General features: G+C 29.2%; 3 protein-coding genes across 4 annotated transcripts; 2 read left to right on the forward strand and 1 right to left on the reverse strand.

Annotated features, from left to right (window-relative positions):
* Window positions 1-452: 452 nt before the first annotated feature.
* Emb (exportin-1 emb) lies at window positions 453-8,546 on the forward strand. Of its 2 annotated transcripts, none has more exons than XM_074255197.1 (8): window positions 453-747; window positions 1,666-1,892; window positions 1,974-2,168; window positions 3,135-4,886; window positions 5,303-5,449; window positions 5,577-6,078; window positions 6,247-6,497; window positions 6,586-8,546. In XM_074255197.1, exons 2-8 carry the CDS (start codon window positions 1,695-1,697, stop codon window positions 6,730-6,732), a joined length of 3,192 nt encoding a protein of 1,063 aa, XP_074111298.1. In that variant the 5' UTR covers window positions 453-747; window positions 1,666-1,694; the 3' UTR covers window positions 6,733-8,546. The 2 variants fall into 2 exon arrangements, with proteins under 2 accessions (XP_074111298.1, XP_074111305.1); XM_074255204.1 differs by lacking the exon at window positions 453-747 and adding an exon at window positions 1,299-1,495.
* Window positions 8,547-10,091: 1,545 nt separating this feature from the next.
* Window positions 10,092-12,638, forward strand: LOC141536418 (NSFL1 cofactor p47). Its single transcript, XM_074256926.1, has 4 exons — window positions 10,092-10,384; window positions 10,928-11,396; window positions 11,769-12,054; window positions 12,131-12,638. The coding sequence occupies exons 1-4, from the start codon at window positions 10,289-10,291 to the stop codon at window positions 12,465-12,467; spliced, it is 1,188 nt and encodes a 395-aa protein (XP_074113027.1). The 5' UTR covers window positions 10,092-10,288; the 3' UTR covers window positions 12,468-12,638.
* Window positions 12,588-15,376, reverse strand: LOC141536411 (uncharacterized). Its single transcript, XM_074256914.1, has 3 exons — window positions 15,185-15,376; window positions 14,846-15,027; window positions 12,588-14,581 (listed from the first exon to the last, which is right to left on the reverse strand). Exon 3 carries the CDS (start codon window positions 14,527-14,529, stop codon window positions 13,144-13,146), a length of 1,386 nt encoding a protein of 461 aa, XP_074113015.1. The 5' UTR covers window positions 14,530-14,581; window positions 14,846-15,027; window positions 15,185-15,376; the 3' UTR covers window positions 12,588-13,143.
* Between the last annotated feature and the right edge of the window lie 218 nt (window positions 15,377-15,594).

Consider the following 15,594-nt stretch of genomic DNA (forward strand, 5'->3'; position numbering starts at 1 on the left):
AATTTTAAAAATTTTCTGCATGTAAAATTTTTTGATTTTATTTTTTTTAAAATAATTTTCCAATAAAAAAAAAATTCTAAAAATTTTTAGACGCCTGCTAACTTCATTTTCATAAAAACGTAGTGTAACAACAAACCGCAGTGGCGCGGCAGTCGCTGGTAGTTTGTCGTCGTTGCGAATTTAAACAAAAGGTGGGGACGTTCAACAAAAGCAGCAGCAACTGGAGACTAATAAAATAAAAGAGTGAAGAGTAGAGCCAAGAGAGCAGTTATAGAATGTATGAGTAAGAAAGATAAAATAATACATGCCTATAGTCCGAGCAGTCATAGACGACGTAAGTATACATAAAACACATAACACATATGTATATTAAATATATGTACAGTATGATGATTTGGTTCGTAGGTGATGTGTGTGGCTGAACTCAACGCAAGCACTTACGTGAGTGTGATCGAGTGTATGTGAGCAGAACAGATTCGAGAAATGACGAGCGAAGTTGGTCGCGCGCGGGAATATCGTCGGTTGTATGTTTGACCCTTTTTTGTGCTTGTGATTTATCCAGGAGATTATATTGTGACTGCTGCTGGTGGTGCGAGGAAACGTGTGTGTTGTTTTTTTTTTTTACCGCCAACAATATAATTACTATACATTGTATGAACAAGTTATTTTTTTTATATATCAATATAATATTAATTAACATAATACGTTCATAGTATAGATATATAAAATAACATTATTAAATTTACGGTAAGGTATAACCTTTTTTTTTGTCACACACACCATTATATATTATCGTATACTTTTGTTCATATATTTATATATTTATTGGCATGTCTCGAAAAATCCTTTTTCTCGGACATCTATATATTAACTCCATGCCCATGTTAATATTTATTTATTTATTTATTTATTTATTTATTAATGCGGTTATAAAATTAATGAGTGTGTGTGTGTGTGTATGTGTGTGTGCGTGTGTGTGTGTATGTGTAAAAAAAATATATATAATTTATTTATTTTATTTATTTAGAGTGATGATATCGTCGGCATTTTTTTTTTCTTCGTCAGATATGTGTACCCGAGGAGTCTCTTTACTACTACGGCAACGGGCAACTACGGGTACGGGTTTTAGAGAATACGGCGCAACGACGCAATCGAAATTTTGTATAGTACATACCTACATTGAATGAACACGAAGAAGCTTCGGACTTTTAAAAATGCGCGATATTTTATCTAACGTTTATTGTACGTTACTTTTATAAAAATAATATTGTTTATTATTATTTACACTATAATAATTCTGCCGATTATTTTCAGTCAGTTATAATTTTATTCCGCTGAGTTTTATTTAAAAGTTTATTAAAAAATACATAACCTTTATTATTTGGTGATTGTCAGATGTAGGTTAGGTGTATTTTACAACAAAATTTATTTCGTAGACATTTAACCATATTTTTAAAAAAATATTTTATTAATATTTGTTACTTTTTAATCAACGGTATTTATTTTTATTTTTTATTTTAAAAACTTTATTTTGTGGAATTGGAAATGAATGATGCCCGGATGAATGAACTGAACGCGTGTTTAGAATTATTTATAGTTCAATGGATGATTGATTGTTTTAATGAATCATTATTTATTAAATAAATAATGTGTTTGTGTTTTCAGATTGTGTGTAAAAGAAAAACGAGTGAAAAATGGCAACGTTAGCTGAACAAGCATCGAAATTGCTGGACTTTGGCCAGAAGCTGGACATAACGCTTCTCGATAGTATTGTCGCGTGTATGTATGGTGGAATCGGTGAACAACAGAAAGTCGCACAGGAAGTCCTTAACACCCTTAAGGAACATCCTGACGCTTGGACTAGGGTTGATACTATTTTAGAGTATTCTCAGGTTTGTATTGGTTATTTTTACGGATTTAAATTAACATTTTTTTCGCTTTAATTTTATAATTTGGTGAATTTTTACTTTCAGAATCAGGAAACAAAATTTTATGCTTTACAAATTTTGGAGCAAGTTATTAAAACAAGATGGAAAGTACTGCCGAGAAATCAGTGCGAGGGTATAAAGAAGTATATTGTAGGATTGATTATTAAGACCAGTAGTGATCCGGAAATAATGGAGAAATCCAAAGTTTACCTTCGTAAACTTAATATAATTCTTGTACAAGTAAGTTCTTTTAATAATTTATCTTTAATTGTTTTATTTTGATAATTATTTACAAGTTGGGTCAACCCACGCTGGGCCATGTTAATTTTTTAATTTTTTTTATTTATTTAATTTGAATGCCAAGACAATGGCCGAATGGCAAAAATACAAAAATATAATAATTTAAAGTACTGAAATTTTCACCGTTTTTAGTTATTTTATCAAAGTTAAAAGTTCCATTGAATCATTTTCAGGCCATGTGTAATACAACCTACTTGTGTATGTTAAAATAAATTTCATTCAATGTCGGACGAAAGTTATTAAGACAAGATGATAATTCATTCTATGAAATCTACTTTACATTTCGGGCGTTTTTTTTTTTTTTTTTTTTTTTTTATCAATCAGATAATTTTTTATTTTTTTTTTTTTTTATTTAATTTTTATTCCAAGACAAATAGCCGAGTAAAAAAATATATATAAGGTTATACTAAAATACACGTGTAGCAAAATTAAATTAAATATGAAAAATAGCTAAAAGACCCCATTAGTGCTATCTTTAACCCCTATTAGTGGTACTTTTTCGGCTTACAAAAAAATTTTCTACCTGGAAAAAAAAATTAAGAAAATGGTAATTTGTTACCTAGTTATAGCCAAAAATAGGGTTGACCCTACTTAGGAATAATAACCTTTATTTTTTTCATCAAGCTCGATTTTTTTTTTTAAATAAATATATATATATATATTTTTTTTTTCAATTTTTAATTATCTAAAAATTAAAACTATTTTTGTAATTTTTTTCAACTATTATAATTATTAAAAATAAGGTCAAAGTACCGCTTTTGGACATCTTAGGATCATTTTTGGCCAATACCCTCTAAAACGCTAAACTTGGATTAATAATTAAAAATTTTTTTTTTTAATTAATTAATTAAAAATGAATGAATTATAAAACATAAAATTAAATCTAATAAATTATTAAAATTATAGATTTTAAAACGTGAGTGGCCAAAGAATTGGGAGTCTTTTATCGGTGACATCGTAGGTGCAAGTAAAACAAACGAAAGCTTGTGTCAAAACAACATGGTAATTCTTCAACTGCTATCAGAAGAAGTATTTGACTTTTCAAGCGGACAAATGACGCAAACAAAAGCAAAGCACCTTAAAGATACAATGTGCAGTGAATTTTCTCAAGTATTTCACCTCTGTCAATTTGTAATGGACAACTCGCCGAATGTACCACTGGTCGCGGCAACCCTTGAGACACTGCTTAGGTTTTTGAATTGGATACCTCTGGGCTATATATTCGAAACAAAGCTAATTACAACTCTGATATTCAAGTTTCTCAATGTCCCGATATTCCGTAACGTCACGCTTAAATGTTTGATTGAGATAGCCGCTGTAACGGTAGCTAATTACGACAACATGTTTATATTACTGTTCACAAATACAATGCAGCAGTTGGAGGAAATGCTATATCCAACGACAAACATCCGTGACGCTTACGCTTACGGTCAGGACGATGAGCAAAATTTTATCCAAAATTTGGCGATATTTCTCTGCACATTTTTGAAAGAGCACGGTGCATTGGTTGAGAAAAAAGAATTGAATGAGACGTTATTGAAAGCGCTTCACTATCTTGTGTTAATATCAGAAGTTGAAGAAGTAGAAATATTCAAAATTTGTTTAGAGTACTGGAACAATCTCGCTGCGGATCTTTACCGTGAAAATCCGTTTATGTCATCACCACCAATGATTAGTCCTAAGAATAATATAACAGTACCACCTCGACGTGCATTTTATTGCCCAGTATTGACTAAGGTGCGTTATATTATGATAAGCCGCATGGCTAAGCCAGAAGAAGTGTTGGTTATTGAGAATGAAAACGGAGAGGTTGTTCGTGAATTTATGAAGGACACTGATTCTATTAATTTATACAAAAATATGCGTGAGACTCTTGTTTATCTAACGCATTTAGATTACGCAGACACGGAAAAAGTAATGACTGAAAAATTGCAAAATCAAGTAAACGGAAGCGAGTGGTCATGGAAAAATTTAAACACGCTTTGTTGGGCCATAGGTAGTATTTCCGGAGCGATGCACGAGGAAGATGAAAAACGCTTCCTGGTTACAGTAATTAAGGAATTACTCGGTCTCTGTGAGCAGAAAAAGGGCAAAGATAACAAAGCCATTATTGCGAGTAATATTATGTACGTAGTGGGTCAGTATCCCCGGTTTTTGCGTGCTCATTGGAAGTTTTTGAAGACTGTTGTCAATAAATTGTTTGAATTCATGCACGAGACACACGATGGAGTCCAGGACATGGCTTGTGATACGTTTATTAAAATTGCACTTAAATGTCGCAGGCACTTTGTGACAACTCAAGTCGGCGAAACTTTGCCATTTATTGAGGAGATACTGTCAACAATAAGCGGCATTATTTGTGATTTACAGACTCAGCAGGTTCATACTTTCTATGAGGCTGTTGGGTATATGATTAGTGCTCAGGTTGACGATATTGGACAGAAAGAACGGATTGAACGTTACATGCTGCTGCCAAATCGAGTGTGGGATGATATTATTAGTCAGGCATCTAAGAATGTCGATATCTTGAAGGATCCTGAAGCTGTTAAGCAGCTTGGGAGTATTCTCAAGACCAATGTTAGAGCGTGTAAAGCTTTAGGACACCCCTATGTTATACAGTTAGGAAGAATATACTTAGACATGTTAAATGTATACAAGGTAATTTTTTTTTATTTTAATTTATGTACTTGGAAAAAAAAAAAAAAAAAATTTGTTGGATTAAAAATAATTTTGAAGGACTTGATCTTCTTGATTTGAGGAGGAAAATTCAGTAAATATTTACAAGTGGGGTCAAATAATTAAATTTTCAATTTTTTCAACGAAATTTTTGTTTGATTTTATTAATATATATATTTTTTTTAAATACATAAAAATGAACAATTGAAAAAAAAAAAAAAAAAAAGTTGATTATCTCAATTTTAAAGAATTTATAAATTTTTAGAAAATTGTGATATTCAAAATTTTTTTTTTTTAATTATTCTTGAATTAAAAAATTTTTCAAAATTATTTTTTTGATTCAAATTAATTTTTTTTTTTTTTTTTTTTTTTTTTTAAATTATGAATTTAATTTACAGGTAATGAGTGAAAATATAAGTGCTGCGATAGCTTTAAATGGTGAAGGTGTAACAAATCAACCCCTGATAAAAAGTATGAGAGTTGTTAAAAGGGAAACATTGAAATTGATCTCCGATTGGATTAGCAGATCGAATGATCATCAAATGGTAAATAAAAATTTATATTCAAACAAAATTCATCTGATATGCATTTCCAGGCTTATCCCTATGAATTATTTATTTGAATAAATAATATTTTTTTTTTTTTTTTTTTTTTTTTTTTTGCTGTTGATAGGTTCTCGAAAATTTCATTCCACCTTTGCTGGACGCTGTGCTGTTAGATTATCAGAAGACAAATGTACCGTGTGCGAGAGAGTCTGAAGTACTGAGTGCTATGGCGACGATTGTTAACAAATTAGAGGGACACATTACCAGCGAAGTGCCGAAAATATTCGACGCTGTGTTTGAGTGCACACTTGAAATGATAAACAAAGACTTTGAAGAGTTTCCCGAACACAGAACAAACTTTTTCCTTCTACTTCAGGCTGTTAATATCCATTGTTTCCCGGCTTTCTTATCCATACCCCCGGCACAATTTAAACTTGTACTTGATTCAATAATATGGGCATTCAAACACACGATGAGAAATGTCGCTGACACGGGTTTGGCTATTCTTTATCAACTGTTGCAGAATATTGAACAACATGAACAAGCTGCTCAGAGTTTCTATCAAACATACTTTACTGAAATTCTTCAGCATATATTCAGTGTTGTTACTGATACTTCACATTCAGCTGGTAATTTTTTTTTTTTTTTTTTTTTTTTTTTAAATCAATCTATTAAAAATTTATTGAAAAAAAAATTTTTTTTTTACGATACGAACTATTACTGTAATATTATTAGAGTGATAAAAATTAAATTATCTATATTCTACAAATTGTCTTATGATAATATATTTGTTACAGGTTTAACAATGCATGCAACTATTTTGGCGTATATGTTTACATTAGTTGAATTGGGAAGAATTCTTGTACCACTCGGCGGAATACCTGACAACAGAGTATATGTACAAGAATTTGTAGCCAGCTTATTAAAAGCAGCTTTCCCACATTTAACAGATAATCAGATTAAAATAACTGTGCAAGGATTATTTAATTTGGATCAAGACATCCCAGCATTCAAGGAGCATCTTAGAGACTTCCTTGTACAAATTAGAGTAAATATTTTTTTTTATTTTTTTTTTTTTTAATTATTTATTAAATAATATTTTTATCTGATTAATTAAATAAATATTTATTTTATAGGAATACACCGGTGAAGATGATTCTGATCTTTATTTGGAAGAACGTGAGTCAGCCTTACGAACCGCTCAGGAAGAAAAAAGGCGGCAACAAATGGCTGTACCGGGTATTATTAATCCTCATGAAATGCCAGAGGAGATGCAGGACTGAATTTTTACATCCCCATACCTCATTTAATTCCTCCTGCACATCTAAACGAAAGACACTTTGTCATAGATAAAAAACAAAACCAACAACATCAGTACATAATTACGATCAGTTCCTTTTCTTTTTTTCACTTACCGTCATCAATGTAACATTAAATATCATTTATAACTAAACTAAATATAAAAGGTTTTACAAACTTATGGTTGCGAAACTAATACTCGTGGTAAATTTAACATACGAGTAATGACATCCTTGTTGAAGGAGGTGAGCCCGAAACAACGTGATTGTTATTAAAAATATATATTTAATAATGAAAAAATTTTTTGTTTGTCGATATGAGTGCCTGATTTTTTTCAATAATTCCACGTAATTTAGATCCGTTTTCATAATTAAATAGTGTTCGAGTAGTTTAAAATTGATTGATAAAAAAATATAAGAAAAAAAATAAATAAATAAATATCAGAGATGATATAAAAGCACCAGGCAGCATTAAGGTCTACTGCCGCTCGAAATTAAACAAGTTTAATATAAAAAAATGCTAATGAATATTTAAAAATAAGTTGTGGTGTCTGGATTTAAAAATATGCGTATTTTTAATATCAGGTTATTAATTAATTAATTAATAATGTCTGTGATGCGTTTATATTCCCTTAATTCATTTAAAAAATTATTGTTAATAATAATAAGAATAATTTTGTTGAGTTGCAGTTTTTTTAACAGTTAATCAAGGCGCTGTATTACTTTTTTGTAAATTTTTGAGGTCGGTGTACAAAATGAAATAATTTTTTTTTTTTTGACTTGCTGAAATCAAATATCGCAGTTATTTTTTCGAAATTCTGGCCTATAAATTTTTTGTAATTATTTGTTTAAACAATTGTGAAAAAAAAATAATTTATTATAAAAAATTGATGCCCTGGGATTTCGAAAAAATAACTGCGATATTTTTCAGCGAGTCAAAAAAAATAAAAATAATTTTATTTTGTACACCGACGTCAAAAATTTACAAAAAGGTAATACAGCGTCTAGACTAAGTACATTTCTTCAGCATTTTTGTAATTTTTTGAATGATTCATGCCTGGGTAATTAAAAAATAATTTAAAAAAAAATTGCGGTAGCTTCTGCAAATTGTCAATAATTTTTTATGCATAAAATATTAAAATTACGGATTTAATTTATTATTTATTTAATAATGTATTTTTTTTTTTTTTTTTTTGTTTCCATTTGCATTTAACTGTTCCCAATTCCTGTTTGTATGTATTTATTAGTTTGTCAGTATCAGTCAATAATGCCGGGATTAAATATCATTTAAATGAAATTATTATAAATTTTTCAACTTAATTATTGAATATTTATTAAGTGTAAGAATTTAAAAAATGCGAATTAAAATTAAAGTATGACCTGTGTGTGTGTGTGTGTATATGTAAGTGAGTGTGTGGGTGTATTAGAAATAAACTAACTATTCACAGAGATTCGAGCTTGCCTCCATGTATTTTAGTCTTCTAAAAATTCTATTGACACGGTTTTTAAATCGAAATAAGGTGTGTACAAGAAATTATTACTGTAACAATTATAATTATTATTATTATTGATAAATGATAACTTTTTGTTGCTTGTCAGAAGCATTTATTTGTGTAGACGTTTCATATGATATTTTTTATTTGTTTCTTCAACAAAAAAAAAAAAAAAATATTAAAAAAAAAAATTTTACACGAGCCAATTAATTAGACTTGATCTTAAAAAAAATTGTACGGGCCAATTATCCTTTATTATTTGTACGGTGATTAATTGATATTAAACGAAGCAAACAAAACAATTCATTTAAATGTAGTTATTATTATTATTTTTTTTATTGTATAATAATTTTACTGTAGTTGGTAATTTTGGGATTCAATGGGGCCATCGCTGTTGCTTGTGTACGTCTCCAAATTAATTAATTAATTAATTACCTAAAAAAAAATTTTTTTTTTTTTTTTGTAAATTCAGTCGCATGATTTTATTCTTATTAATATTTTTGTTTCTTTTTCTTTTTCATTATAAATTACCGTACGATTAATCTCATTAATGATTTTGTATTCGCTTTGTAAACATTCAATTGAAATTTTATCTAGTTTGAAACGATTTATGTAAATAGGAACATTAATGAACATGAAAAAATGGTATTTAGCGTATTATTTGAATGAAGATGCGTGTGATTGAAATTTATTTCGTTTATACATGAACAATTTCATTAATAATAAATAAAATAAAATTAAATAAATAAAAGTAATTGTCTAAATTAATCAATTATCCCTTTTTATGTTTACATTATTTTTATTTATTTTATTTATTCTTTTTTTTTGTTTTTTTCTTCATTCTTTCACTTAGCTTCTGATTGCTCAACGTTATTTTATGTCAATCAAATTTTATTAAGAGATTACAAGGATTTTCTCCAGGAAAAAATTGTACAATTTTTTTTTTTATAAAAAAATAGATATTTGATAATTTTAATAATATTTTTAACAAATAAATTATAACAAAAAAAAAGTAATAAAAAAAATTGACATTTAAAAATTTTTAAAAATTAAAAATGCAATTTTTTAAAAATAATTCTTCAGAACTAATTATGAAAATTAATTTAGCAGACATTTAATAATTTTTATGAAAATAAATAGTTGCAAAAAAAAAAAAATTGTAGGAAATTTAAAAAAATTAAAAATGCAATTTTTTGAAACAAATTTGGTTGTTAAAAAAATTAAAAAATAGTCAAGAGACTTTTAACTTTAAAGTCATAACTTAATACTAAAGTTAGCCGACATTTTTAATTTTTTTTCATTCATTAAATTATAACAAAAAAATATTTTTAAAAAATTGCATGTGTAATATTTAAAACAATAGAAAAAATTTTTGAAAATTTCCATATGCATTTTTTTTAACAAAAATTAGGTTAGCCGACATCTTAACTTTTTTAGAATTTTTTTTATTTGTAAAACTATTATAAAAAAATTAAAATAAAAAATTCCATATGTAGAAAATTAAAAAAAATATACCTGCAATTTTTTAAAAATATTTGTTTATTTCTAATTCAATTGATAAAAAAGAAATAAAAATTTTTTGCTGTCTGCTAATTTTAGTTTCATATTTTTTATACTTTTTATTCCATTTTTTTATACAATTTATAATTTAAATAAATTGTTAAAAAATTATTACCGCTAGATGGCATGATTTCTTTTTCGAATGATCGGTTACCAGCTGCTGAATTTTATCTACGAAATTAAATTAACCGATAATCTTCTCGAAGCTTATATTAGATGCTTGTAAAGTAAGACGACAAATGACAACACTATAAAATACAACGAAAATCAGGTTAGAAATTATTACAATTAAAAATTCATATAAAAAAACAGCTGACGAAATTTGTGTTGCAGTTTCTTAAAAAGTAAATATCAAAAAGGTGATTGGCTTACATTTAAATATAATTATAGAAATAATAATTTTCTATTGATTTATTTGTATTGACAATATTATAAACTAAATTACAACAGTAAATAATTAATAAATAAATAATAAAATAAAATACACCATGGAGGAAGATCTTATATCACAATTCATGGATGTGACAAGTGTTGACCGTGAAAGAGCTGAATTTTATTTAGCCTCTTCAGCTTGGCAGTTAGAGGTGAGACAGCACTTATGAAATACCAACATCAATTATTCATTATCATTATTATTATTATTATTATTATTTGTTTTAAATTATTTACTCGCTAATATAAGTTGTTTTTTTATTTTACACACGGTATTTCATGTTTTTTATTAGTCTCATTTCTAACTTGATGTACTAAATACAAATACTGAGTACAGGTTAAAAATTGACAATTTAAAAATTTTTTTTAACAAATAAATTTCTTTTAAAAAATTATTTTTAAAAAATTGCATTTGTAGTTTTTTAAAATTTCTAAATGTCAATTTTTTTTGCCATAATTTATTTGTTAAAAAATTTCTTAAAATTATCAACTATCTGCTGAGTTAATTTTCATTTAAATTGACAGACATTAAAAATTTTTTTAGAATTTTAAAGCAATTAAATTATTAAAAAAAAAAAATCATTAAAAAATTTCACATGTAAAAATTAATAAAAATTACAAGTGAAAATTTTTAGCATTTTTTTATTGCAATTGATTTATTTAAAAAATTTCATTTGAATAATTGTTAACTCCAGGTTGCCTTAACGAATTTCTACGAGTGCGGAGATCAAGGTCCAGCAGAGCAGGAGGTTTTTGGAGGAGAACCCTCAGATCAGGTCGAAGAACTGATAGACCAGTCTCGAGATTTGACAGCAGCTAGACTCGCTCAGTTGAAGACAGAAGAAACCCAGTCAGGCGCTATGGAACCAATGAAGCCCAAAGTAATTAAACCTAAACAGAATTCTAAAATACGAACACTGGCGTCTCTTCAGAACAGAGACAGCAGTTCTGATGAAGAGGGTCAGGCGTTCTACGCTGGAGGGTCTGCACACAGTGGTCAGCAAATTCTAGGGCCTAACAAGAAGAAGGAGGATATTGTCAGCGATATGTTCAAGTCGTGTCAGGATCAATCGATTCCGGCTGATGAGAGACCTCAGCAGCAAAGACCCAGTACTTTTAGTGGGACTGGGTACAAATTAGGACAAACTAGTAGTGATACTGAAGGTATTTTTGGGTTTGATTAATTTTTATTTTATTTATTTTAAAGGATTATTATTTTTTTTCCCAGAAACTATGTTAAAAATTTTGGTATAAAAATTTCATTCAACTCTACACGTACACAAAAAATATCTAAGTTTAATTTTTTTAATATTTAATTATTATTATTATTATTATTATTATTATTATTTTTTTTAGCATTACTTATTATTTTATGTTGCTCTAGGATCAAAATTTAATAAATAAGATAAACAAAAAAATAAATATGTACTTCCGAAAAATGTAAAAAAAAAAAAAAATAATTTTTTTCAAAAGTTACATACAAGAAAATAATCCTTCAAGATTGAAGATTGTAAAAAATTAATATTTTCTTTACAGTTATTCCTGGTGCTTCTTCTCAACGGTCACCAGACGCTGGAGTAATTACGCTTAAGCTTTGGCGCGAAGGATTCACAATAAATGACGGAGAGTTACGTTCCTACAGCGATCCTCAGAATCGTGAGTTTATGGAAACTATAAAGCGCGGAGAAGTCCCAATGGAGCTGCGTCAGGAAGTTCTAGGTAACGAAGTGCGTCTTGATCTTGAAGATCATCATCATGAGGAGTATGTGCCCCAGAAGCCAAAAGTTAAAGCATTTGCGGGACGTGGACACATGCTGGGAAGGTAATTAATTTTTTTTCAAGTCAATTACATAAATTAAAATACTGATGACAATTTTTAATTATAAATTGCATTTCAGCCCATCACCAGCGACTGTGGGTATGACAATTCCAACAGATACATCCGACCAATCGGCCAATGAATCTCTTGCCCGTTCGCAATTAAACGTAGACTCAAACAACCCTGTTACGACAATACAGATAAGATTAGCCGATGGTCAAAATGTCCGCGAGCAGTTTAATCTGACTCACACTGTCGGTGACATCAGACGTTTCATCACAACGATGCGACCTCAGTACGCAGCTCAGAACTTCACTCTATCCACCGCTTACCCCACTAAAGAACTGACTGAAGACGACAAGACTATCGAAGAAGCTGGTCTCAAAAATTCAGCAATAATGCAGCGTCTGAAGTAGACAATTTATCCACTTTATATACTTGCTTACTTATTAATTTTTTTTTTCAATTATCTTTTCATGTTTTGCTTAAAAAAAAAAAAAAAAAAAAAAAAAGCAATTTGATTAAATCAAAGTCTGTAATTTCAACAATAGTTTAATAATAATTCAAGCATACAAAAAATCTTATAATTTATTTTTATTAATTTAAATATCCTATTATATCATACCGCGTATTGTGCTTACGACTTGTACTAAAAATTTTTTTTGTGCATTATCACGAAGCTGGAGTTTCATTTAATTAATAAGTAACTATCTAACTTGTCAATTGGTTGGTAATTATTTACAAGTGAGGTCAACCCATGTTTTTTTTTTTTTTTTGATCAAATTAATTAAATTTTTTTTAATTTTCACTTTCATTTTTTTAAACGAAATTTTTTTTTTTAATTTTGATATTTTTTTTTTAAATACATAAAAAAATTAATAATTAAAATACTTTTGCTATTACCACGATATAAATCCGTCGTAAAAATAAGCAAAATAAAAAAGTAAATTTTTTACCTAGAAATGACCAAAAAAAAATTTGACCCCACTAGTAAATAATTACCAATATTAATTTTTCACCTAATTATGGTCCAAAATGGGGTCGACTTCTCTTGAAAATAATTACCAATTGGTAATCAATAAATTAGGTAATTCAATTATGGCTGAACAATCTACCAGTAATATAATACTGAAAAATTTGTGTACTCGGCATAGACTCAGCAAATCTCAATACACCATTAACAATTTGTCTCCGGTCATTAGTATTGCACTTTTTATACCGATTAATAATCATCAGTTCATCCATTTCTTGTTGAGTAATATCATTACTAGAAATATGGTCGCGCTTATAAATAAATAACGGTTCATCTTTATCAACATTTCTTAATCTGCGAGTGGTCCTCAATATCACAGGAGTCGGAGAATTAACAGAATCGCTGTCGGCATAATCAGTGCAAAAGACGACAGCATTGAGCCTGAATTTATCGTCAATTTTTCCATTGACTTTATTTAAATCCGACAGTACGTGCTCAACAGAAGTGTGGTACTTAAGATTAACATACTCGTCCCAAGCGAGAGTAACGGCGAAAGAAGCGCGTGAGAACGTGCGATAGAGGCAGTCAGCTTCAATCAAGTTCCTGATGACTCGCCTGGGGATTTGTGCGTAAGGAAAGTTCCAAGGAACCGCCGAGTAGGTGAAGTTCCACTGGACATTTGAGAACAAGGACATCTTCTTGACGGCCTCGTTGAAGACAAACGGGATCCCGTAGTCGTAGACGATGAAATTGTCCCACCCGACGTAGTCATGGAAGGCCAGGAAGCTTATCATATCAATATGCTTCAGCGGTTTTGACTCAGGAGGAGCCACGCAGATTATCGTGCCTGTTTTGTTGCTGTTTAAATTATTATAAAGCGTTTGAACTTGAATTATTGGAACGCTGTCGTAGTTTTTGAGCTTCTCGTCAACTATCTGCATCCCCACGACATCTTTGTCGTGCAATTTATCGTATTTACACGTGAACAAGTACCCACTGTACTCCTGATCGTCGTCGTTGTTAATTAAGTCGTCATTATTTAAATCCTGGCGGTTTTCATCAATCTTATGAATTAAAAATTTACCTTCAATAGACTCCAGCTGGTCGTCGAACAAAACTCGACAGTAGTAATTGTTGCTAGAGCTTTTGCCAAACCCAATGGCCTTTATTTCTCCCTCGTCGTAGCTGTAGGCGGAATAAATGTACAAGTCCTCGGAAACGCGCTGCCAGGAGGTAGTAGCGGCTTGGTGGTAAGTATTTGTCACCTGGATATTGTTGGTGCAGTTCAGGGCGTTTTTCTGTGGCGTACCAAAGTAGTTAAACACCTGCAGGACGAAGCGCAGCTTGTTGTACTCGTGCCTGTAGAATAGCAGAGCTACCAAACTCACTGCTGCCGTCAGGGCTAGAGCTGCCTGGTAATACTTGCGCATTTTTTGGCTTTTAATACTCGTTGAAGGGTTGTATGATTGATGTTTCTGGTTGTAAGGGACAGTACGCACTTTCATACTCTTAAGTTTTGATTTAGCTGCGCGGGTAAGTTCTTTGGCTTAACCTGAACTAAAAAATTTCAATAGATTAATTTAAGTTTCATAATTAAAAGTAAAAAATTTTTATGGTACTCAAATCAGCTGATAGCTGATAATTTTTATATAAATCAATTATCATAAAAAAATATTTTTTTAAATTTGTACTTTTGTTTTTTTTGCACATGTGGACTTTTTTTACTGAATTTTTTCAGAATAATTTAATATTGATAAAATTCTGAAAACTTTACAGTCAGCTGATTTTAATATCATGAAATTTTTGGATATTTTTACTTACTTTAAATCATTTTAGTGGATTTTCTGGGCTTTCACCAACTACTGGACGTTGACGTTCACTTGATTAAGTTCATTACGTATATATACATATAAATATATACATTCTACGCTATTAGTATTTTTCTGCGCTATCGGAGTAGGGATTAGAGACTGCGTAAGACGATTGACGGGCCACCATCGAATCTAAAAAACATGTGTAGAGTATAGAAACATTCGGAGCAGGCTTTTTTAAGCTAAAAAATTTTTCAATGGACTATTAAATTTAAATTGTATTTTGTTTAATTTCAAAATTCATTGAATTGGAAAAATAAAATTTCTGAAAATTTTGTACATGGCTTACCTTCAACTTTTAAGTTTAATTAAGACATATCAAATAAATTTGCTCCAAAAAATTATTTTTACAAAATTGCATTTGTAGTTTTTTAAAATTTCTAAATCTGCTAAGTTAATTTTCATAACTTTTTTTCATCACTACAATAATACAATAAAAATACAATGACACTGAAGTTGACAGATATTAAAATTTTTTTTATAATTTTACAGCAATTAAATTATTTTAAAAAGTTCCACATGTGAAAATTCTTAAAAATTACAAGTGAAAATTTTTAGAAGTATTTTTTTATTGTAATTAATTTAATAAAAAAATTTTTTAAATTAACAGCTGACGGCTAACTTCAGTATTATAAAATACACGAGAGTCTGAAGTTAGTCAATAGTCGAAACTCGCAAAAAAATGGCACCTGATTCCTT

The sequence above is a fragment of the Cotesia typhae genome, unplaced genomic scaffold (genome assembly GCF_013202065.1).
Source record: "Cotesia typhae breed Kobodo isofemale line unplaced genomic scaffold, CoteBio_Ctyphae contig_123, whole genome shotgun sequence".
Classification (NCBI taxonomy): Eukaryota; Metazoa; Arthropoda; class Insecta; order Hymenoptera; family Braconidae; genus Cotesia; species Cotesia typhae.